Raw genomic sequence first — 25,047 nt, 5'->3', positions numbered from 1 at the left:
TGTGTATTCTTTTTTTTTTTTTAAGATTTTATTTATTTATTTATTCGAGAGAGAGAGAGAGAGAGAGAGAGAGGCAGAGACACAGGCAGAGGGAGAAGCAGGCTCCATGCAAGGAGCCTGACTTGGGACCCGATCCTGAGACTCCAGGATCAAACCCTGGGCCGAAGGCAGGCGCCAAACCGGTGAGCCACCCAGGGATCCCCTGCCTATTATTTTCTTTTGCCTATTTTGCTACTGGGTTGTTTATTTTTTTCTTATTTAATTTGTAAGAGTTCTTTATAATTAAGGAAATTAGTTTGTTACAAATTATTTTGGCCAGTTTGTATTTTGACTTTGTTTATGATGTATTTTGCCACCCAGAAGTTTTTAAATTTTCTGTAAACATTTTTTTTTGGCTATCCTTTCTTCCAAATGTAGGGCCTAGGCCACCTTTTGTAGCTCCTTTTAACAGCTAAAATTCAGGTAAAAGGATACTTTAAAAAAAAAAAAAAAGGAGGGGCTGATAGGATAAGGAGGTATCCTGGAGCCCAAGAGTAAACACTTCAGTTCAGAAGCAGGCCAACAGGATTTTTTTTCTTAGGTGACTCAACAGCCTATGAGGTGTCCTGCTCATTTGCCCTCAGACTTGGCTCACTACAGGGTCTCCCCTACACCCTGGCTCCTACCCTCTCCCTGCTCTTTACTCCCAGGTCTCTTATTTCCAGGGCCAAGAATCTCCCCTCTAGCTCCCATCATTCATGAGGCTGTATGACTCCCAGTCCCTCCAGCGCAAGCCCCATTTGTCTAATATGAATGACGTTTTGGAAGCAGTTATGTGTATATTAGATTAATCCTGTCTACAGACATGCATAATTGGGGGAGGGGAGAATAATTAATCACAAGCAGAAGTTGTACAAGATGTTCTTTCAATCAGGTTTAAAGAACTTCCAATTAGAACTAAGCTATTAGAAACATTGGTCACTTATTACTCTGCTTAAAAACCTTTAATGAATTCCAGTCTTCTGCAGTATAAAGGTCAAACTGCCTAGCATGGCATGTGAGTTCTTTCACATCCTGGTCTTAACCTATTTTTTTTTCAGCACTATCATGAGCACTTTGATTCCTCACATATTTATTAACTAGTACTGCCTAACAGGTATTGTTCTAGATTCAGGAATTAATGGTGTCCCCTTCTCTTAACAGGGGTTTCAGGCTAGATGGAGAGACACATAATCCCAGGAAAACAAAGCAGGGTGGCCACAGGGTGGCCAGGGAGGACTTTTTTGAAAAGGGGACATTTAAACTGAGACCTGAGGTGTGAGAAGGAACCAGCCTTAAGGAGAGTTGGGGATCAGGGGAGGATGCTCTGGGCAGTGGGCTCAGTAATAGCCTTTGAAGTTAGAGTTTGGGGGTGTCCTAGGCTGACACAGTGAGAACTCAGAATTGAGAAGATGCTAGTGAGGTGATACTAAACCCAAGGGGGCAGGAACTAAAGCACACAGTGCGTTGTAGATATAGTAAAAGAATACAGATGAAGCACAATGAGGTCTTTAAATTTGGAGGTAGGATGGCATAGGGGTAGTGACAATACCATGTTATGGCCTTTAAACTTTATCTCATTTATCTGGGTAACTACCCTTTGATGTACATATTATTTTTATTGAAGTATAGTTAAAACACAATGTTACATTATTGGTTTCAGGTGTACAACATAGTGATTGGACAAGTCTTTCGTGTTATGCTATGCTCACCACAAGTGTAGCTACTATCTGTCACTCTACAGCCCAATTACAGTACCATTGACTATTGACATATGTATTATTAATAACCAGTTTTATGAATAAGGATCCTGAGAGAGGAAGTTGGATAATTTTCTCAAGGTGACGCCATTGCAAAGTGTTGGAGTCACTGGGTCTGTCTGACTCCAAAGCCCATGCTCTTAACCTTGACTCTGGATTCTACACTGTCTAATTGCTTTATTTTGTAAGTGAGAAAATTGAAATTCAAAGAGATTAAAAATATGTTAGAATGAGTAGGAGGATGTGAGGCACTGTTCAAAAAAAATTGAACCTTTCCATCTGGAAGGATAAAGAATGAACTTTTTATCTAGTGAAAGCTCAGAAAGCTATGAAGCACATGAAGAGGGCAACGTGGACTTCATTACATAAATAAGAACTCAGAGGCATTTTTTTGCAGCTCAAAGAAGTAGTTATAGGTAAAAAAAAGGAAGTACTTTTTACACAATGGACAATAAATATATGAAGCTGATTATCCCAGATACAGATTGAAAGTTAAGTAAATTTAGAGTAACTTTTATGAAGGCTGTACAGTGAGTTAGCTAGACAAAACCTCTTTTGTATAAAGAGCACTAAAATATCAATGAAATTTTCTGTAATAAAAACTTAAATAAGAATATTAGGAAAAATTAGAAAGGGGAAATTAACTCTGTATGATAAAAAATGAAAACAGTTTTAGGTGTGTGATAATTTTGCAATATTCAAAAATTTTAGTTGTGTATTAAGAAATAAACTCATGGATTTTTTTTTAAGGATTTTATTTACTTATTCATGAGAGACACAGAGAGGCAGAGGCATAGACAGAGGGAGAAGCAGGCTCCCCAGGGGGAGCCTGATGCAGGACTCAGTCCCAGGACCCAGGGATCATGACCTGAGCCAAAGGCAGAGACACTCAACCACTGAGCCACCCAGGTACCCCTCATGAATGTTTTTTTTTTTTTTTTTAATTTATTTATTCATGAGAGACACAGCCAGAGGGAGAAGCAGGCTCCATGTAGGAGCCTGATGAGGGACTTGATCCTGGGACTTCAGGATCACACCCTGGGCCAAAGGCAGGCGCTAAACCGCTGAGCCACCCAGGGATCCCTGGATTTTTTTAAATGAGAACCAGTGGTTGTGGGGGGGATAGAAGGAAAGAATATCCTTCCTCACTTACCGTAGACAGAAATTCTAATTGACAGGGAGATTCATCTCAGTCTTCTAGAAGGGTGTGGTCAAGTCAGTGCTAGGATACCAGCTTGACATCTGAATAAAAGACTGAGGCACAAGTTCTGTCAGAACTTCAGTTTGCCTGTGCTGCATTTATCTTTCAAAATATTCTCTCAGCATATACAGTTGAAGTAGTTTTTGCTCAAAAACAGATGTCCTTTCTTTCATAAACTATGAGAGTTTTCTACCTAAAATCTAGCGGAAGTTGATTTTGATGTTTCTGTTATCCCTTTTGTCCTATCAGTTCCTCTCAGTCCTGTTGAGAACTCAAACCAGTCAGTTTGGATGGTCTTCTTTGTCAATTCAGTAATACTATTTTGCACCTTAGGGCTGTCACACTTGAGGGAAAAGAGTGTACTCTTGTTCTCTCTAGAAGTTTGGGAATTGTTGAGATAGTGCTTTATAACCTCAATATCTACTTTTTTCTGCTTCTTGGTTCTCTAGTAGTTGTCTCATCATGCTGAAGGCACAAGCATCACTTGTGCAACTCTCCTCTTCTTTTAGGGTAACTCTGGGGCCACCTGCCTCGTTGGTGTTTAGCATCCATTTAGTTGTGCTTTCTATATATCAAATGAACACTGTGGCCTTATATAATTAGCCTAACCTGTTGTATATGCATTTAAAAATATTAATGCTACAAAATGAAAATTGTAGGTTTTGTTTGAACAATTTTTATGGGGATTCTGTTGATCAAAGTCTACTCAAGCTACAGGCAGAGGGATAGGTAGTACGTAAGATATAAATGTGAACACATTTTATGAACCTTAGAAGCTCTTCATGTTTAAGCATGTTCTCTTCGTTTTTGAAGTATCCTCCTTTTGATTTTTTTTTATTTTTTTATTTTTTTTATTTATGATAGTCACAGAGAGAGAGAGGCAGAGACATAGGCAGAGGGAAAAGCAGGCTCCATGCACCAGGAGCCTGACGTGGGATTCGATCCCGGGTCTCCAGGATCGCGCCCTGGGCCAAAGGTAGGCGCCAAACCGCTGCACCACCCAGGGATCCCTATCCTCCTTTTGAGAAATGTTGTTTCATTTGGGCAAACCAGCTTGAATTTGAAGTGTGGATGACTGGGTTATTTTTTTCCACTCATGCTTGTAGTTGGGTAGCTAATTAAATTATTTTCAAATCTCTTTCTTGCTTCTGTCTTGACTGGCTTTCTGCATAACATTCCTTCACATTTCCAATCTGTGGAAGCTCTGTGGCTCCTACAGACTCATCTACTCATTTATTCATTCACTCAACAGACATCTTCTTGAGCATCTATCTGCTAACTATTGGGCCAGGAATGGAAGCGAAGCCAGTGGATAAATCACAGATCTGGTCCTCAAGGAAGTTTCAACTAGTTAAAGAGACGGGCATGTATAAATATAATAATAATGGAATGTGGCAAGTACATAGAGATAAAAACCAGATATTGTGGATGGTCCAAGTGGGAGCTCCTGCCTTTACATGGTGGTCCAGGAAAGCTTCCTGGAGGTCATGACACTGAAATTGAGTTTTTAGAGTGGGTTGTTCATGAGAGACACCTAATTCTGGGAAATGAACAAGGGGTAGTGGAAGGGGAGGTGGGCGGGGGATTGGAGTGACTGGGTGATGGGCACTGATGGGGGCACTTGGCGGGATGAGCACTGGGTGTTATGCCATATGTTGGCAAATTGAACTCCAATAAAAAAATTAAAAAAAAATAAAGTGGGTTGTATTTTTAAAGGTCTGCCTTATTCAAGAAAGGTTATAAAAGTTTCTTTTGACAAAGGTTTAATAATTAGAAGAAAAAAAACATCAGAGACATAAAGTCAGAGGTATGGGTAAGAACAATGTATATAATAATGATCCGATATATTTACTCAGTTTTGAAATACACATTGTTTTTTTCACATTAGGAATGCATTTTATCATTGATGGTGTCTTAGATTTGATGAAATAGGATGTTCATTTATTCAGTAGATGGTTGTTGGGCGTCGATTGCGGATCAGACACTATGTTTAGCCTTGGGTATCAGTTTTGAGCAAAATAAATACAGTCCCTGCCCTCATAAGCACCCAGTAATGCAAGACCTTAGGGGATTATATGAATGCTTTATCCTGAGTTATTAAGGGTTTTAAGCAAGGGTGAGACATTAGCATATTTTTCCATTTCAAAACGACCACTCTAGGGCAGCCTGGGTGGCTCAGCGGTTTAGCACTGCCTTCAGCCCAGGGCATGATCCTGGAGACCCAGAATCTAGTCCCATATTGGGCTCCCTGCATGGGGCCTGCTTCTCCCTCTGCCTGTGTCTCTGCCTTTCTCTCTGTCTCTCTGTCTCTGTGTGTCTCATGAAAAAATAAATAAAATCTTAAACAAACAAACAAAAACGACTACTCTGGCTGCTGAATTGGGAATGTGGGAGAGACTTGATAAGAGAGTATTTCCAGCATCAGAGTAAGATTATGATGCTAGGACTTGGGTGTTGGCAGTGGAGGTGGAGAGAGATGGATTGAAGTTAGTTGTATGTTAGAGGTAGGACTTAATGATGGATTTGATGCAGGAGAGTGTAGGAGAGTATCCGTTTTCTCCCAAGAGCATCTAACTAGCTGGGTAGAGATGCCTATTACTGAGATGTGAATACTACAGGAAGGACAGATTTAAAAGTATGTGGAAACAAAGACTTCTGTTTAGGGCTTGTTAAATTTAAATACCTATAAGACATCTAAATAGAAATCTTAGCTAGTTATATGGGTCTGTGGATTTGGAGTTCAATGGAAAGAACTGGGCTAGAAGATAGAAATATGGGAAAAAATTGGTATTTAAACTCATGAAGGAATAAAAAAAATAAACTCATGAAGGTGGGTGGAATACAGTATAAATATAAAAATGGTGATTTCTAATAATATTAATATTAATGAAGAAGATACCTGATACTTATTGCCTTCTATGTGCTAAACACTGTTCTGAATACTTTACATATATTAACAGATTTAATCCTTATGATATGGGACACCTGGGTGGCTCAGCAGTTGAGCGTCTGCCTTTTGGCCAGGGTGTGATCTCGGGGTCTGGGATCGAGCCTCACATCAGGCTCCCTGCATGGAGCCTGCTTCTCCCTCACCTGTATCTCTGCCTCTCTCTCTTGCTGTGTCTCTCATGAGTAAATAAATAAAAATGTTTTTAAAAAATCCTTATGATAACTCCAGTTAGTAGGTGTTATTGTTACTCTCATTGTCAGTGAGGCACAGGAACACCTCAGAGCTAGTAAACAATAACATCCGAATAGTCTAGTCCTATAGCCTGAACCCTTAATACTATATTAGAAGAAAGAACAGAGCCAGCTCAGGGATCTGGGCAATTCCAGTATTTAGAGGTAAGACAGAGAAGCTGGATCTGGCACAAGAGACTGAAAAGGAGTGATAGAGAATGATTTGAGGGAACCGTGAAGATGGGGTATCTCAGAAACCAAGTAAAAAAATGTTCCAGGTATGCGCTAAGGTCAGTGTCAAAAGCTGCTGAAAGGTGGGTGCTTAAAGGACACATAGGCATGAAGTGGTTGATGAGGATGGGGGAGGGGTTTCCCAGATTTGGGAAGTAAAAGAGATAGGGGAGAGCCGCATGGTGCTTGCAGTTGTTAGAGGCTGAAGGACAAGCCAGGAATGATGAGAGATGAGCCTGGAGAAGTTGGCAGGGACTAGATTATGAAAGACCTGTAATGTGTCCCAAGTTAGCAACAGACCATGATCTTAGCCAGAGGTGTCTGTCCCCAAAGCTGGGAGCAAAACAAAGGGAGCCACCTGTTATAAATGGAGGGAACTGCATACCGATGTCTACTTAACTATATTGTCTCATATAGTTTATATGCTGTCTGATTCCTTCAAAATTTATCTCTTTGAGACATTTTACTTGAGATTTAAAAATTATCCATGACTTCTTTCAGCACCAAATCATTTATCAAAATGATAGATGTTCTGTGTGGGAGGAAGACCTCTATCTATCCAGAGGCCTATACATATTTAACATGACCCTGTATACTAGTCTCTAAATTGGGAGCAAGTGTTGAAAATGGTAGGAAGGTGTGAGTTTTGCTTAATTGGGCAACTTTGGTCACAATCAGGAGAAAGTGATTTATTTGGATTACATTGATCTTATTCTTCCTTGTACATTCTAAGCATCTTGAACTTCAGGATCATCTTGGGTTTGAATCCTGTCTCTGTTCTGTCACTTATTAGCTGAGTGACTTTGGGACCAGTTATTTAACCTCTCTCAGGCTGTTTATTGAATGAGGAACCTCTTTAATAACAATTATAAAGATTATTGCAAGAATTAAGTAAAAGGGAACCCTGGGTGGCGCAGCGGTTTGGCGCCTGCCTTTGGCCCAGGGCGCGATCCTGGAGACCCGGGATCGAATCCCACGTCGGGCTCCCGGTGCATGGAGCCTGCTTCTCCCTCTGCCTATGTCTCTGCCTCTCTCTCTCTGTGTGACTATCATAAATAAATAAAAATTTAAAAAAAAAAAAAAAAAAAAAAAAAAAAAAAAAAAAAAGAATTAAGTAAAAGACAGGAAAGTGAAACAAAGCATAGCGAAATAAGGGCCTTGTGATGAAAATGATCAATATGTTTCCTTTCTTTGTTGGTGATTGTATTTTACTTTTATTTTACTTATTTAAAAATTTAAAATTTATCCTCAAATACCATTAGCTAATTATAGATGAAAATAGTTATTTTTTCTTGATGCTCATATTAAGACTGCACTTGTAAAGTGAGACCTACTTCCAAAAATAATCTTTACAGAGATGTTAAAGAACTACAGTGTCTAAAAATATTCATTCCAAAGCTCTGCCATCTCATATAAAATTCTAGAAAAATAAGATTATTTAAGTTTTGCTCTTGATGGTAACAAAACATATCCAATAATTTGAAGAGTTCTTATTTTCTTCATAAGTTTAAAATAATTTCAATACCTGCTAGAAACTGACAAATTCAATTTACTTTTAAACCATGCACATTTCACAGCACATGCTGGGTAACTTCAAGAGTAACAAAAATAAAAAATCATAAATCAACCTTATCATTTTGTTCATTTATAGAAGTAAGTGAAGCTGGAATCATTCACCTATTAAAATTTTAGTCTTTAGCATCCTCAGATGATTTTTTGCTATTATTTCCTAAACTTATTTTTGGCAGAGCCTCATTCTCTGGTCAGAGCCAGTTGGAATACTGCAGAATGGATGCCATGCTGATTACTGTGGCTTTGACACATTATCTTAGATGAGACATTCTTAAGTTTCACTTGATGACATGGATCAGTTTAATAGCTGTTTTGAGTATGATACCAAGAGAAACAGTTTTGGATGGAGGAGGGGAGTTTCTTCTTAATAAGATCTGTATTAACAAGGGGGAAACATGGTAAAGTGGAAAGAACATTTGGCTTTTAGAATAAAGATTTGAATCATAGCTCTACCTACTATTAAGGTCTGAGCCTCAATATCTGTTAAAATGGGTTAGTAATGAGGTTATGGTGATGATCGGATGAAATTATAGATGTATATAGATGTAAAATATCTAGGCCTCTACTGACAGAGAAAAAATGCTCTCATTCCTTACAATCTTCATCAAGTTCCACAAAGCAAGGTTGGTGTTTGTCATTTCCCTCACCAACAGCATTGTTATGGAGCTCCAGCAGGGGCACAGAACATGTTTGCCCTTCACTTCCAGTCCTACCCAGGATGCACCGTGTGTTCACCCCCAGCCCATCTCTTCTCTTTCCTGCCATTTTAGTGTGACCCCTTATCCTGCTGTAATACTCTGGTTTACCTTTCTTCCTGTCTGTTTCCCCCACTTTGTTGCTCCAGCAGATGGCTGGTGGAAGCGGTGGTCACAATACTTCCTTCACCGTCTGAGTGAGGAATCTGTGGTAGGGTTGGGAGTGCAGAAGTCTGTTCTAGAAGTGAGGAGTAGCTTCCACTTTAAACATATGAATCATGAAGGGATGGAGGCATGAGTTTGTGTGATGGGGAAGAAGAAAGAAGTATTTCATTACTTCTTTACTCCCTACATGCCTGGCTCTTTGCTTTCTATCATCACATTGTGATTTCCTATGTAACTCAACCATCTAATGTTGCTCGCATTTTTCTTTATTTCTGGAACTTATAGACCCTTCTAGAAGATTTTGAGACCTTTTGCTAGTATTTCTTTTAGTCTACCATCTTAGGGTACAATGTCTGAGGCCAAGAACATTCTTATAACAAAGGTTCATTCACAAATTATTATAGGCAGGCCCTGTGTTAAGTGCTGAAGAGACAAGGATAAAGAAGATATATTCCTACCTCCAAGGAGCTCACGGTTGCTGAAGCGATATTAGGCACGCAAAGTTTTCATTTAGTGGGATAAGAATTCTAGTGAAGATTGTATGAAGTAATGGGGACATTGAGAATGGAGTGCCGAAGGTGAGGAACGGCTTTTAAGAGGAGATGGGTGGTACTTTAACACAGACATGAAGGATAAATAGGAGTTTGCTGGCTGAAAAAGGGAGGGATTGTGTTTCAGATCTATATATATATTTCCACCATCTGGAACACAATCTATATGCATAATATACATATATGTAATATATGTATATATGTGCATGTGTGTATATGTATACATATGTATATATGTGCATTATGTGCTTTAGGGTAGTAGTACTTGATTTTTTTTTAATTTTTATTTTTTAAAGATTTTATTATTCGTAGAGATGCAGAGAGAGAGAGAGGCAGAGACATAGGCAGAGGGAGAAGCAGGCTCCACGCAGAGAGCCTGACGTGGGACTCGATCCAGGGTCTCCAGATCACGCCCTGGGCTGCAGGCGGTGCTAAACTTCTGCACCACCGGGGCTGCCAGATTTTTTTTTTATACCAAAACATACCCTAAGGGTTATATGAGTTACTTAGTAACCATGTAAGTATCAATGTTAGTATAGAATTTAGAGGAGGGGCTGTTGATAATTCAGGATTTTTCTCCTGCTTCAGTTCATATCCTAGGAGGACACTTATTATTTGTCATAGCCTTGTTTAAATTGTCACATAAAGCATTCATTTTTGTAGACATTCAGGAACCAAGGCAGATCCTATGTTGTCAGGCTGCTTATGGTTTAATGGGGGAGCTAGGAAAGATGTGCACATGTGCTGTCTGAGAAGTGAGTAATGTATGTGGGAGTTTGGGAGAGGGGAGAGAATCACATGGGTCAGATTTTTGGGGGTTCCAGGGACTGATCATTTGCTCTATTAGTGCTGTCAGTCTTATTCCCAAAGTGTCTGATGCTTCAGAAAAACTGCTCTTGGGGCCCACACCTCAGAATTCCTTGACTGACAAAGTGCAAGTTAGCGAAATTTCTAGTGAGTCATCTGCATTAATCAGGAACCTCTTGAATGTTGCAAGAGGACACAAAAAGAAAGATGACTGGTACCTCTTTACATTTGCAGGGATAGGCGTAATCCCTAAGAAGGTAGGAGGGCCATGCTAGGCTGAGCTGGCACTGCCTGTGCCCCTCGTTGAAAGTGCCAGTGCAGGCATGTCCCCCAAACCCACCTTTCCAGTGCTCTTCTTTTTTTTTTTTTAATTTTTATTTATTTATGATAGTCACACAGAGAGAGAGAGAGAGAGAGAGAGAGAGAGAGAGAGGCGGAGACATAGGCAGAGGGAGAAGCAGGCTCCATGCACCAGGAGCCCGATATGGGATTCGATCCCGGGTCTCCAGGATCGCGCCCTGGGCCAAAGGCAGGCGCTAAACCGCTGCGCCACCCAGGGATCCCTCCAGTACTCTTCTATTGGACTCTGTCAGTATTTCCTCTTCATTGCCAGGCAGGCCCTACTAAACTGTACTACAGAAGGACAGATGGTTTGATTTTCCTTGTAAGCTATTATGCAGCTTAAATCTGTGCTAGCATTATTTACTCAGATTTTGCCTATCATCATAAAATTTAGCCCATCTCTCTTTTGTCCTTACTCACCTTTCTAATGAGGTGTTCCTTTGAATTGTCATAAATCTTCTTTGATATGTTTACCTTTTAATATTATCTCTTTTAAGCCTCTTAATCTTTTCTTCATCTCCTATAGTTTTTTGGCTTTGGTTACAGTACCTCAGGTCCTACTAAATTTTTGCTTTCCCTTCTCCTATTGGTTCCTACAGCAATGTTTACTCTGCCTACTACTTCAAGGATCTCTCTTGGTCTCTGACTCCTGTCCCATCTCAACTGTGTTTTGTGGCCTCAGGAAAAATCCTGAGGTAGGCCTCTGAAGTTTGCCTCTGCTGCTTCTCCTCCCAGTTCTCCCATCTTTTTTCCATACCTTATCCTACCTCTGTCTTAAATTACATCAACACAGATGTGCTGCTCATCAACCATGGGCAAGGATCTTGACCAACCTTATAGAGGATTCCAAAATGGCCTTAAGGAGTATGTAACCTGGTGTGGGAGGTAGATAGATCCATAAATAACTAAAATAAGGTCTGAGGTATTATAAATGAGATTTTTGAGGGACAAAATTAGAGTAGTGTGAGTAGGAGAAGGGAATGAGGAGCCTTGCAGGAGAGTCTCACCCTCTACTAGCTAGTGATGACACAGCAGAGTTGCATGACATCGGCCCCTCCCTTGTCTTGCTGGGAGCTGTGTCCAGTCTGATTCACTTTGGCTAGGGTTATCTTTTTCCTAACTGCTCTGTTTTCCCAGGAAATCCTGAACAGACTTAGTGGGTATGTGTGTCCACTCCTGTTTCTGACTCTGTCTGACTCTTGCTGTCGTGTTCCATTTCCAGGTTTCTCATAAGATCTTGGGGCCTTGTCTTCCCGCTGCAGTCTTCTGGCAGTCTCTTGCCACTGGCTGTGGCTGGACAAGTTCAGTCCTATTTCTCAGGGCTGCTATGTGTATCCTTACTGGGGACCTAGGGAAAAAGTAGAAGGTAGGGTTGGAGGTGACAGAGGCAATAAGAAGGGGGCATTGTCAGGTTGGAATTTCTTTCGTTTTCAGCAACTAAGGCATATATGTATATGCTTTATGTGTGTGTGTGTGTATATATATATATATATATATATATATAATATTTATGTATATAAGTTGCTGGGAAAAAATATTTATTTATTTATTTCCCAGACTGACCCAGTTCCAGTATAGTTGTTTTTGCAGAGTCACCAATCTCCTCGGTTAAGATGGAAAAGAACCATAAAAAGACAATGGTAATAATAGACGGAGTTCTGACCTATTTCTCCTTGGATACTTTCCCAAGAGATAGAGATAGGATAATGGGGAATTTGGTTATCAGGGTGATGTTTGATGTTTAAATATCTTGCCCGTGGTGAGTGTTAAGGGTCTTGGCCTCTCTGTGCTATCTCTAAGTGTTGCTAGCTCTTGGAAATCTAGCCTTTGGCAAAGTATGCACTCAAAGTGTTTCCAAAACACTTGTGGAAACCTGAGCCAGAACTTGGTATTGTTAAATAACAGGAAGGTGTTTCTTTCTAGGTTTAGTTGAAAATATCCTCATATTTAGAGCAGGTCAGTCATGCTTCTGCAAATTCACTTGAACCCATTTTGCTTTTTGTGCTTTCATCGTCAAGATGATAGGTCACTTCATGTCTCTGAATCTCATATATTGCATATCTCTCCTGGAACCAGTCAATCCTTCCAGAGAAAGTTATGTAAATACTGGCTTTCTAAAGTGAACTTCAGAGTGGGAGCCGCTGGTACACAGAAATGTTTCTTGAATGAGTAAAATTTTAGTAACCTTTAGTAAAGGTTTAGTAACCTCTAGTGAATTTAGTAACAGCTATTACTCAGCTAATGGACTGTGCATCTGGGACAGAAATTATAAAACAAATTTCTGTAGCATATTTGACATAGCATTAGTAATCATTTTTTATGGAATATACACTTGGTAACAATCTCAACCTGTATGCATATATTGATTTATGCTTTTCACAAGGTTTCTTTGTATGAAAGCCCTTGAGATGATCTAAATGAGTACTGCTATAATCCCCATTTTACAGATGCCTGAAATAAAGGCTAAGATGCCAGTATGGTACTCCTGGGAATTAGACTTTATAACATAGTTCAGTACTCTTTCTTTGCAAACTGTTCAGACAAGTTTTTATAAATCTAATAATAAGAGAAAAGTAAAGAAATCACAAGTTTTCTTTACCATACAAATTCTATTCAATTTAAGAAGATACCCTTTATTTTGAGATTCTTCCATTAAATACTAAGTGCCCAGCTGTGAAGTGGCTATGTACGTAGACACTTGATGTAGTATTGAACAAGGCAGACATGGAGCTTTATTCAAATGGAGGAGGAGAAATAAAAAAAGAAAATAAGCAATCATAGAACAGTGAGTAAGTACAGGTAATAATAAGAGCTTGAAGAAAATAAAATAGAGAAAGGCTGGTGGTGGTGATATTTTTATATGTGATATACTCCTGAAAATGAGCTTCAAGGTTTAATGTACATAAAGAGAGATTCCTTCCTGAGGAATCCAAGCAATCATAAAACATTTCTTCGGTTTGGTGTTTGGAGGACTCACTCATGTTAATGTATATTTTTCTTTTTCTTCAAAATTGACCCAAAGCCTCAAATTGGCTTAAGTCCAGAGAATGTCTAGTTGAGGCTAAAGATTTGCTGGTTCAGGAAGCCCTGATGATTGATTACCATACTTCTTTTTTTTTTTTTTTTTTAATTTTTATTTATTTATGATAGTCACAGAGAGAGAGAGAGAGAGGCAGAGACATAGGCAGAGGGAGAAGCAGGCTCCATGCACCGGGAGCCTGATGTGGGATTCGATCCCGGGTCTCCAGGATCGCGCCCTGGGCCAAAGGCAGGCGCCAAACCGCTGCGCCACCCAGGGATCCCCGATTACCATACTTCTTTCATGATATTAAGGTTCTGAGAGCCAAACTTACTGCTAATCAGATATACCATTTCACTTTTCTTTATATAATAATGAAGGCAAAATACTAGACAATATTGCTTTCTTAATTTTTTTTTCAATTGGCAGCAGAGCTTTCTTCAAAGGAAATTCCAGATGCCCAGTCCATAAAACAGCTGTGGCTCCAGGTCACAAGCTTATTCTGCTCTTTTCCACACCTTAATGGTCCCTAAGGAATACTTGAGAAGTCACCAAGTCTTTGCAGAACACAGGATGAAAACCACAACCAAAGATTCAAATTGTAAATCCTGCCATAAAAAGAGAGCTATGTTGTTGAAGCTGGCAGAGCCACTAATACCAGAGCTTCACATTCATGTTTTGACATTTTTAAAAGTTCAACATTCAGTGAAAAAATAGATTTATTTGTACATTTTTACTTAAAATTACATTTTCAGGTAGCATTTACTATGTAAAGCAAATTCAAACTTTAATTGTAGCTGTTTATTCAGAGTAACTTTTTTTCCTCCAATTTTTTTGAGATAGAATTGACATACAGCACTATATAAGTTTAAGGTGTAAAATAGAATGATTTGACTTACATGCAGTATAAAATTATTACCACAGTACAGAGCATATTTTTAATTTATTTATTGTCAACTGAATTTTATTTTTTTATTTTATTTTTACATTTTTTAATTTAAATTCAGTTTGCCAACACATAACACCCAGTGCTCATCCCATCAAGTGCTCTCTTCAGTGCCCATCACCCAGGTAACGGGCAGAGCATATTTTTTAAATAATATGGGCATGATGGTACTACTGGGACTAAAGTACTTTTCAACTACTAATTTAAAAGTTAAATTTCAGGGCACCTGGGTGACTTGGTTGGGTGTCTGCCTTCGGCTCTGGTCACCATCATGAGGTCCTGAGATCGTGCATCGGGGTCCCTGCTCAGTAGGGAGCCTGCCTCTTCCCCTCCCTCTCCCTCTGCCATTCCCACCACTTGTACTCTGGCTCTTTCTAGCTCTCTGTCAAATAAATAAAATCATAATAAACAAACAAATAAATAAATATTAAATTTAATATTGGCCAAGATTTATTCTTCTGTAAATTGTTTCTAATTATAAGTAAGTCCATAATGTTTATAGATTGTTATAAAGTAATTGATTTGCTAGTTTAATTTTTTTTCTGTTTGTCTTCTAGTTTGCCAGAGTTTGGATACCTGATCCTGAGGAAGTTTGGAAGTCAGCAGAGCTGCTCAAAGATTATAAACCAGGAGATAAAGTCCTCCTGCTTCACCTTGAGGAAGGAAAGGTAAAAATTTTGCTTTTATTTGTTATCATTCGCATAAAGTGAAGGGAATTCAAAAGTGTGAGTTTGCTGTGGCATAGCTGACTTCAGCTGGAAGTTACGTTTTGAACTAATCTAATATTTATACTTAAATTTAAAAAAAGTAGCAAAATAGTAAATTTAATTTTCTACACCAGTGGGTTAATGAAAATGACAGAACTTTAAAAATCCATTATTGTGGTCTATGAATTTATTATGATTAGGTTTAGATTCATTTCTATTCCTCCCAAAAATATACCTGTTTATTTTGTTTAGGCTAGCATTAATTTCGTAGTGACTAAGAAAACATTGCTTAAGGAGCCAGTCTGAGATTTGATACTTGCTGGACCTAATCATTTGAAAAATATTTACTGACAAGCTATTATGCATAAAGCAGTTTGCCAGTAACTAGAAAAATATAAAACCAATTGTGTTTCTAATTTCTGTACTTTCCGTCTGCATTCATGGCATGGGTAGACACGTCTTAGTTATATACCTTTTTTTATTTCTCCACGGCACTTGACAAGGCATGCCATACTATTTTCTTAAAAAACTTTGTGACATTAATTTTTCCATAAACAATTTATAGTCTAGCCAAGGGAACTAGGAACAAATACATGAAAAGTTACATAAGACATAGAGTCTAAAGAGTAGTTCAACACCACAGTATTAAAGATGTCAAAAGATTATGATGAACTATTACCAAATGAGTAATACTATCCTGAGAGTTAGCATGTATTGAACACTTACTATGTGGTAGGCATAGTTCTAGGTGTTTTACTTGCTCTAACTCATTTAATCCTCACAACAGTCCTATGAAGTGGGGCTGTTATTACCAGTTTATGAGTGAAGAAATGAGGGCTCAGAGGGATTGCTCAAGATTGTATAGGTATTAAGGGATGAAGCTGGGGTTTTAAGGCAGAAAATTTGTCTTCATTATTTGTGCTCATAACCACTCTGCAATGTTGTAAAGATAATAATGACTTTAGGATGCCTAAGAGAGAAATTTCATGATGGGCTGCTTTGTCAGGGAAGGCTTCAAGAAGAAAGAACAATTTTCATTGAATCTTAAAAGATAGATAGAATTTGGATTGACAAAGAGAAAGGGGGTAGACCCTTTGAGGTTTGGAATGTATTTTGGAGATAGTGAATATAACAAATTGATTGGAGCAAGAGATTTAGAAAGATGTGTGTTCTAGGTCTAGGCTTGCATATTAACGTACTTCCTGTATAGCATGTTAAGTGGCAAAAGGTGCTCTCTGACATCAATATTAGGTAAGAGAAATAGATATATTTATGAATAGTATGGCATATGATATAAAAGCAAGGAACAAAAGTAGGACAGAGTGGGGAGTGGTCAGACAGTCTGGTGAAGGTAAGGGCTCAGGGAGGCATGGTCTGAAGAATGAGAGTAGACAAGGGGAAGTGCATTTCAGGAATCCAGAAAAGTACATGCAAAGGCAGAGAGGTATGCACAGTAATGTACATTTGGGGAACTACACAAGTTCCATGTTGTTAGGATATACAAGACTGGCAAGAGGTTGGGGGCTGGGAACCAGATCACACCTGGGGATCATCCTAAAACTCTTGGACTTCAAGTGGTATGTGATGGGAGGTGATTATAATATTTTTAAAAGAGGAAGGATGCTGGATTTGTGTTTTAGAAAGGACTCCTTGGTGGTCGCATGGAGGATGAATTTCAAGAGAGCAAAACAGAGGCAAGATTAGTTGGGAAGAAGGCAGGGAAGAATTAGGCCAGATTAGGAGGGCCGTGAATGCCAAATTAAAGAATTAATTTATTCAACTACTCTGTGTTACGCACATTAGGCACCGTGAGCTATATTTTCTTAGGTTAATTCTCACAACAATCGTATAGGTTGGTAGGTAATATTATAACTGTTAAGGAAGCCAAGGCTTGGAGACATTAATTCCACCTGAGGTTGCATAGCCAGAAGTGGCTTTTGTGTATTGCAGGGATCAGTGCAAGTTTTAGTCAGTTTTGGGAAAGGACATAATATCCCTAACAGGCAGGAAGAAGTTGAGGGGCAGATGATAAATTCCTCTCCATTTAACATGGTTCATCCCAACCTGTTTTGAACATTTGAGCTCTGTATCTCTGCAATGTTAAGAAAAGTGACTTTTTATAAAACCAGCTGTTTATTCTCTACAATTAAATTTCATTTTTTTCCCTTTTTACTTGTCAGGTGTTATTTGCCCTTAATGCATAGTTGAGTAGCAATTTGCATGCCTGGCTTTGCCATAAAGCTGTATAACCTTGGCTTTAAAGTGAGTAGTACTTCTTAACTTTTGGAGCCAATTACCTCATTAAAAATCAAATGAAACTAAGGACTGTCTTTCCAAAAAATAATACACACATATATATATGTATTTATACATATTGACAAATACACATTTATACCTAATTTCAGGAGATTCTTGGACCTCTTAGGGTTCCCAAGTACTTACTACATGCCGTGCACTGCCTCATTTAATTTTTATCACACTCCTGTGAGCTATTTCTATTATGCCCTTTCTACAAATGAAGGATTCAGATTCAGTAACATACCCAACACCACAAAAGAAGTACCAGTTTCTGGATTTGAACCCAGGTTGATCTGACTCTAGAGCCAAGCTCTTTTTTTTTTTTTTTTTTTTCTAAGATTTATTTATTCATTCAGAGAGAGCGAAGAGAGAGGCAGAGACACAGGCAGAGGGAGAAGCAGGCTCCCTGCAGGAAGCCCGATGTGGGACTCCATCCCGGGTCTCCAGGATCACACCCCGGGCTGCAGGCGGCGCTAAACCACTGCGCCACCGGGGCTGCCCTAGAGCCAAGCTCTTGACCATTCTTTAGTGCTCATTCACTTGTCACAGGTGAGGGATGGGGAAGAAAATGGTCATTTAAAGAAAGATTAAAAAGTTCTGGTTCAGGGGCATCTGGGTGGCTTAGTTGGTTAAACATCCTACTCTGTTCTCCTCGGGTCTGATCTCAGGATAGTGAGCTCAAGCCTTGTGTTGGATTCCACACTGATCATGCAGCCTGCCTAAAAAAAAAAAAAAAAAAGCAAAAACTTTTGGCTCAGTAACTGGGTTAAAAAAGTCTAAGCTTCTTAAACTATATTAGCAAAAAATTATAAATACAAGTTAATACATCTAGTGAAAAAGAAGACTTCCATTTCCAGCAGTTTCTGTAGCTTTGGAAGATGCCAGGAAAAGAATGCATTTAATAGCTGAGAAGAAAATCAGGAATAACAAATAAGCAAAATGCATAGACCTTTTTACTTTTATTGCCATGATTTATCCAGATGCTGTTTCTTGTGCATTTTCAGGATTTGGAGTATCGTCTAGATCCAAAGACCAAGGAACTGCCTCACTTGAGAAACCCTGACATACTTGTGGGTGAAAATGACCTCACAGCCCTCAGCTATCTTCATGAACCTGCTGTGCTCCACAATCTCAGAGTCCGCTTTATTGACTCCAAACTTATTTATACATATTGTGGTAAGTATGTCTTGCTGTCTGAGTGGAATGAACTCTGTCCTCTGATGGACATAGCCATGGAAACATTGTGCGTGGGGAAAGAAGGCTGCAGTTGGATTTCCTCCTAGGGAGAAGATCACTTCAGAGTTATCAAAAAAAACTTCCCATGTTCATTAGCTAGTTGCATATTGTGCTGAATAAGCTCTTTGAACTTATCGTCATTTTGCTCAGGAAAAAAGACAGAACTGGGCCCATATTTTGACTTTTCTTCCTCCTAAAGAAGTTGTCTGCCAAATTCAGTGAGTTTGCCAGTTACTTTCATCTCGTATGAAAACTGCTATTTGAAGAGTAGATGTCCAGAGACTTATCTCTGGTGCAGGTTTGAGAAGTTTAGTGTTCTCTTATTCTCAGTGCAGGACTGACGACTCACAGTAGCTGTTCTTGCTTGCTGCACTGGCCTGGGCCCCAGCTTGCTGTGGTATTAGCTGCCAGTGAACCAGCTCAGCATCCTTTTTCTTTCTCTTAGAAGTGAAGCACTGTGTACTTTTTTGAGTTTTTTCCCCTTTTCCTTTTCTTGTCTTTCTCTCTTTTTTTTCTTAACCTTCATTTTTCTCTTGTCCCTGGCTCTTCTCAGTACTGACTTCCTATCTTTCTTTCCCTGATCATTCTCCCCTGAGCTCACGTCTGGGATTTCATTCATTTCCTTCCAAGTCTGTTTACTCCGTGTGACCAACTCAGCCACTCATTATTTCTTCCTTACTCCCCTGCTTTGGACAGAGACAGCTATCTTCTCTTCTTAAAAGAACTTACACATCTTATATCCTTGATACTGTTTTCTTCCCTGTCTATGAACCAAATATTTCTGTTCCTCAATTTTCACTTTTCTGTTTGTTTTTTTCTTGCACATACATTACCTTCTCAGTGAAGCCTTCCCTGCCTGCCACATCTAAGTCATAATAAGCCCCTTCTCCCCTCCTTAGTTTCCATCTTCTTTCTCTGTTTAATTTTTCTCCTTTTTCCTTTCTACTATCTAACCTATAATATTTTTCTTATCTTAAAAAAATATATTTTTCTTATCTTGTTAATTGTCTGAATTTCCCACTAGAATATACAATCAATGAGGATAAAGATTTGTCTTTTTTCATTTATTGTTATAAATCTAGCACTCAGAAAAGACTTGATACATACTTGAAGCTATATAAATATTTGTTGAATGAAGGATTTCATTAATATACAACTACTATAAAATTTAAGGAAATACAAAAAAAAGTATAAAAAAGGAAAAATAACTACATGTAATTTACTACTGAAAAATAACCAGTATTATGTTAACACATCCTGTATCTGTACATATGTGAGAGAGTATAAATAGGTATGAAATTGGAATCGGTCTGTATATACTTTTGTGTCATTTTTTCCTACAACATTTCATATTCTTTAAAAACATAATTTGTGGTAGTAGTATAATAGTCTGTCATACGGGTCTAACAAAATATTTGGTTACTCTTCCTTTATTATATATTTTGTTTCTACTTTTCACTCTCTTGAGTAAAAATATGATAAATATCGATAAATATCTTTATGAAAAAAATCTTTGCTTGAATATATGATTTCATTTGGATAAATTTCTAGAAGTGGAATTTTTTATTTAAATATTATGAAAATAGTTTTTATTTTTAGGAGTTTAGATCAGTGTTTATTTTTTTATTTTTTATTTTTTTAAAGATTTTATTTTATTTTATTTACTCATGAGAGATACAGAGCAGAAGAGAGAGAGGCAGAGACACAGGCAGAGGGAGAAGCAGGCTCCATGCAGGGAGCCAGACGTGGGACTCGATCCTGGATCTCCAGGATCACGCCCTGGGCTGCAGGCGGCGCTAAACCGCTGCGCCACCCAGGCTGCCCCTAGATCAGTGTTTAAATGGTGTTTAAGGGATCCCTGGGTGGCGCAGCGGTTTGGCGCCTGCCTTTGGCCCAGGGCGTGATTCTGGAGACCCAGGATCGAATCCCACATCGGGCTCCCGGTGCATGGAGCCTGCTTCTCCCCCTGCCTATGTCTCTGCCTCTCTCTCTTTCTCTCTCTGTGACTATCATAAATAAATAAATTAATTAATTAATTAAATGGTGTTTAAGTTAGGTCAAGGTATAATAGGCCCAGAGGCGAAGCCTGTAACATAGTTTGATCTTTAACAACTTGTTCAAGATTAATTGAGATTGAAATTTGTGTTAACTGTGGTCACTTTAGCAAGTTTGATACGTCTATTAATATATCATTGACTTCTTTTTTTGCTTTTACACCCCCCCCACAGGTATAGTCCTAGTAGCTATAAATCCTTATGAACAGCTGCCTATTTATGGAGAAGATATTATTAATGCATATAGTGGACAGAATATGGGTGATATGGATCCACATATCTTTGCGGTAGCTGAAGAAGCGTACAAGCAAATGGCCAGGTTGGTGAAAGCTCGATTTATTCTTTCATGACTCTTACTAGATGTGATAATTTCTTCTTTGCTGAGTCACAGTTATTTTAAAATACAGTGAAGAGCAACTGATAAATTATTATTAAATAAACAGCCTTGACTATTTTGGATGGTCTGCGTTATTAAAATAACTTCATATTTATAAAAGGATATGCAGTTTTAAAAACTGCCTTTGGAATCTCCTCCTGATCCTGTGACTATGCAAGGACAGATGTTATGTTTATAGATGAGAGGTCTTAAGGATTTGGTGGTATTAAGTGATGTGCCTACTATCCTTCAGCTAATGAGTGGCAGACTAGAAATAAAAGGCCTAAGTAAAAGAAGAAATCTGTCAGTATGTTAGAGAATTAAACCTCAAGGAAACTGATTTAATAATGTTACTCTTATGATCTAGAGACCAGTGATCCTGAAGAGCATCAGTAAAATGTCTTTGATATTAACCACGGAAGCCTAACATTTTAAGAGTAGAAAACCAGAGAAAAAAAGCTACTTTCAAGACTAGATCATACTCTTAATAATGTAATGTAAATCAAAACTGTGGATGTATAGAATAGTATACATTTAACTCATTTCTCCATTCTTCAGGTAAGACTCAGCATATATAAATGTGATGTGGAAAACCCTCAAGGAATTTATGAAGTGGAGAGAAAAGTAATACTGCAGAAGTTTTATTTTCTCCTTTCCAACCAGGGAGAGTGTTTGTACATAATTGGGCCAGCATGTGACAAAATTTTCAAATTATTTCATTGACAGAGTCCATAGAAGTCATTATGCCCTTTTATTAATAAAATACTATTACTTCTAATAATTGCTAAGTTATTAATCTTTTAACAGTTATTAAGTACTCTGTGCAAGGCACTGCTTAATTGCTTTCCATTTCATTAAGTAATTTTATTCTCATAGCAACCTTCTGAGGTTGGTATTATTATTAATTTTCATTTTACAAATGAGAAAACTTAAGCACTGAGAAGTTATTTAACTTTCCTAAGGCCACATAACTAGGAAGACTAGCTTTCAAATTCCATTAGTCTAACACTATGAAATACTATCATATTAAACATAAAATGACTAAATATAGTTTTGTACTACATAACATGCTGTATTATACCAGATTCTGTTATCAAATGGGAACGAGAGACAAAAATGTAAGAAAAGTTACTTAAAAAAAAAAAAAGATTTGTGAGAGAGAGCGCACGTGTGTGCAAGCAGTGGGAGGGGGGCAGTGGGAGAGAATCTTCAAGCAGATACCTCACTGAGTGTGGAGCTGCACGGGGTGGGGTGGGGGGGATTGATCCCATGACCCACGAGATCATGATCTGAACCAAAATGAGAGTCACTCAACTGACTGAGCCACCCAAGTGCCCCAGAAATGTTACTTTTTTAGGCTTTTAAATTCCATCTATCAGTATAATTTTTAAAAAATTTTTATTTATTTATTCATGAGAGACACAGAGAGAAGGCAGAGACGTAGGCAGAGGGAGAAACAGGCTCTCCACAGGAAGCCTGATGTGGGACTCAGTCCTGGAACTCTGGGATCACATCCTGAGCTGAAGGCAGAGGCCCAATTTGCTGAGCCACCCAGGAGTCCCGGCATAATTTTTTTGAAAGAATTTAAAAATTTATTTATGAGAGAACAGAGAGAGAGCCAGAGACATAGACAGAGGGAGAAGTAGGCTCCTCACAGGGAGTCCAGTGTGGGACTTGATGCCCGGACCCAGGATCACACCCTGAGCCGAAGATAGACACTCAGCCACTGAGCCATCCAGGCATCCCTAACAGCATAGTTTTCCCCGTAAATTTAGAAAGCCCACCAGTATTTGACTTGTATAGTATTGGAGCATTGCAGTATAATGTTAGCACCACACAAGTACAGCCAGAGAACTACTGGGCAGAGAGGGAATTGCATGGAGTGCCAGGACCTAAAAATTGTCTCTGATGAATATTATACTGCTCATAGAGAATTAGAGGACTTCTTCAAAAATACTGACCTTATTTTTTTTTTTTTTTTTTAAATACTGACCTTAAATATGAACGTTTGCTTCTTAGCATTTTTGGTACAGGAAACATGAGACTAGCGTTAGATTTATATGAATATTTCTGGCTTTTCAACCCTAGATTTACTTTGGTTTCCTAACATTTCCCCCCCTCATCATTCCCCTGTGACTTAGCCAATCAGTGTAATTTCTTTATTACAGATTGGCTTGTTTCTTTTCCCTTTACTCAGTTTTGTTTTTTTAAGGCAATTTTAAAATATGCTTCAATCAGTTTTGATAAATTTACCATTTATATGAAAAAATCTGTACACACAAAATGTGCTACAGCAGCTAAATAGACCGTGTCTTCTAGGCATCCAGATAGGTATTGCAGGATCCTTTCTTGTCACTTTATTCCTCACCAAGTTGAGATGTGTCTTATTTATCAGATGTGAATCCTGGAATTTCACATTATCAGTATTCCCAGAGGCCATGTACATCTTCAGGAAAGATATAGTCACTTGTTCAGTAGACCTTCACTGAACACCATCCAGACACTGTCCTGGATATGGGGGACAGCAAACAAATGAGACAAAATAGACAAAAATTCTTAACCTCACAAAGTGAGCCATGATAAACAATAAAAATAAATAAGATACACAGTTGTCACATATTAATAAATGCTATTCTGGTAAGTTAAATTAGGGAAGTAGGTAAGGAATGTTAGTAGAAAGCCTATGTACTAGGCTCAGGGAAAGCCTCATTGTAAAGCTGCCTCCCCTCTTTTTTTTTAAACTGAAAAAAAAAATCCTAAGCTTGCAAAAAGCTTGGAAAAATGGTATACAGAGGTACCATATACCCTTTCGTACAGTTTCCCTAAATGTTAACATGCTATGTAGCCATAGTCAATCATTGAAACCAAGAAATTCACATTAATATAATATTAAGTGATCTTAAAACCTTGTTTACAGTTCATCATTTCCCCTCTGATGTCCTTTTTCTGGTCTAGGATCCAATCTAGAATTATGTTTTGCACTTAGTTCTATCTCCTTAGGCTCCTGCAATCTAGGACTGTCCATTAGTCCTCTTTTCTTTCATGGCTTGGGCACTTTGGAAGAATACTAGCCAGTTATCTCGTAGGCCCTGGGGACACAGCAGTAGAAAAATTAGGCAGACTGTAAATATCCTTCCTCTCTGGAAAGTTTAAGGTTTTCTCCTGATTAGATTGAGGTTAACAATGCATCTGGGTAAGGAATCTTATAGAAATGATGTACCCTTCATCATACAGAGGAGATATAAGGTGCCAGTTATTGGGAATGTTAAGTTTGATCACTTGGTTATGGAAGTATCTACTAGATTACTATAATTACTAAACTTTAAATTAATAAGTATATTATGGGAAAATACTTTGAGACCATGCAAACACCTTGTTTCTCATGATACTTTCACTTACTAATTTTAACATCCATTGATGAGTTTTGCCTGCAACAGTTAATACTGTGGTGTTTGTCAAGTGGTCATTTGCTATTTCCATCATTTCTTCTACAGGTATGAATAGTAATTCTACTCTAAGGGAGAATTATTACTTTTCTCCATTTATTTAGTATTTATTTATTTTTTATTTGTATCAATATAGACTCATAGATACTTATTTTATTCTGTGGATTATTCTCTATTCTCTCATTATTTTGTTCAAACTTTCTCAAATTTGGCCTTTGGGAGCTCTTTCAAGTGTCCCTTCACCTGTCCTCCATTATTTTTTTATTTTTTTCCTTACTTTCTAGCATCATGTAGCTCATTTTCTAATTTCCTTGCCCCTACCTTGGAATCAGCCACTTCTTCAAGGACCCTTGATTCCTTTTTTGAGGGGATGTATACTTAGAAACCAAGATTTGCTGCTAAGTGTGCTCATTATTGCTGGGACATCATTTCTTTCTTTTTTT

At 38.3% G+C, this 25,047-nt stretch overlaps 1 protein-coding gene across 7 annotated transcripts in view; it reads left to right on the top strand.

Moving 5' to 3' along the window:
* MYO5A (myosin VA) overlaps window positions 1-25,047 on the top strand; it is a 189,822-nt gene that overhangs the window by 48,961 nt on the left and 115,814 nt on the right. For all 7 annotated transcript variants that reach the window (XM_038580448.1, XM_038580444.1, XM_038580443.1 and 4 more), the window contains exons 2-4: window positions 15,045-15,155; window positions 18,497-18,668; window positions 20,957-21,101. In XM_038580448.1, coding sequence (XP_038436376.1) covers window positions 15,045-15,155; window positions 18,497-18,668; window positions 20,957-21,101 — 428 coding nt within the window. The remainder of the gene's footprint in view (window positions 1-15,044; window positions 15,156-18,496; window positions 18,669-20,956; window positions 21,102-25,047) is intronic.

The sequence above is a fragment of the Canis lupus genome, chromosome 30 (genome assembly GCF_011100685.1).
Source record: "Canis lupus familiaris isolate Mischka breed German Shepherd chromosome 30, alternate assembly UU_Cfam_GSD_1.0, whole genome shotgun sequence".
Taxonomy (NCBI): domain Eukaryota; kingdom Metazoa; phylum Chordata; class Mammalia; order Carnivora; family Canidae; genus Canis; species Canis lupus.
The sequence above is the reverse complement of the archived record's forward strand: the minus strand, read 5'-3'. Positions and strand labels throughout refer to the sequence as shown.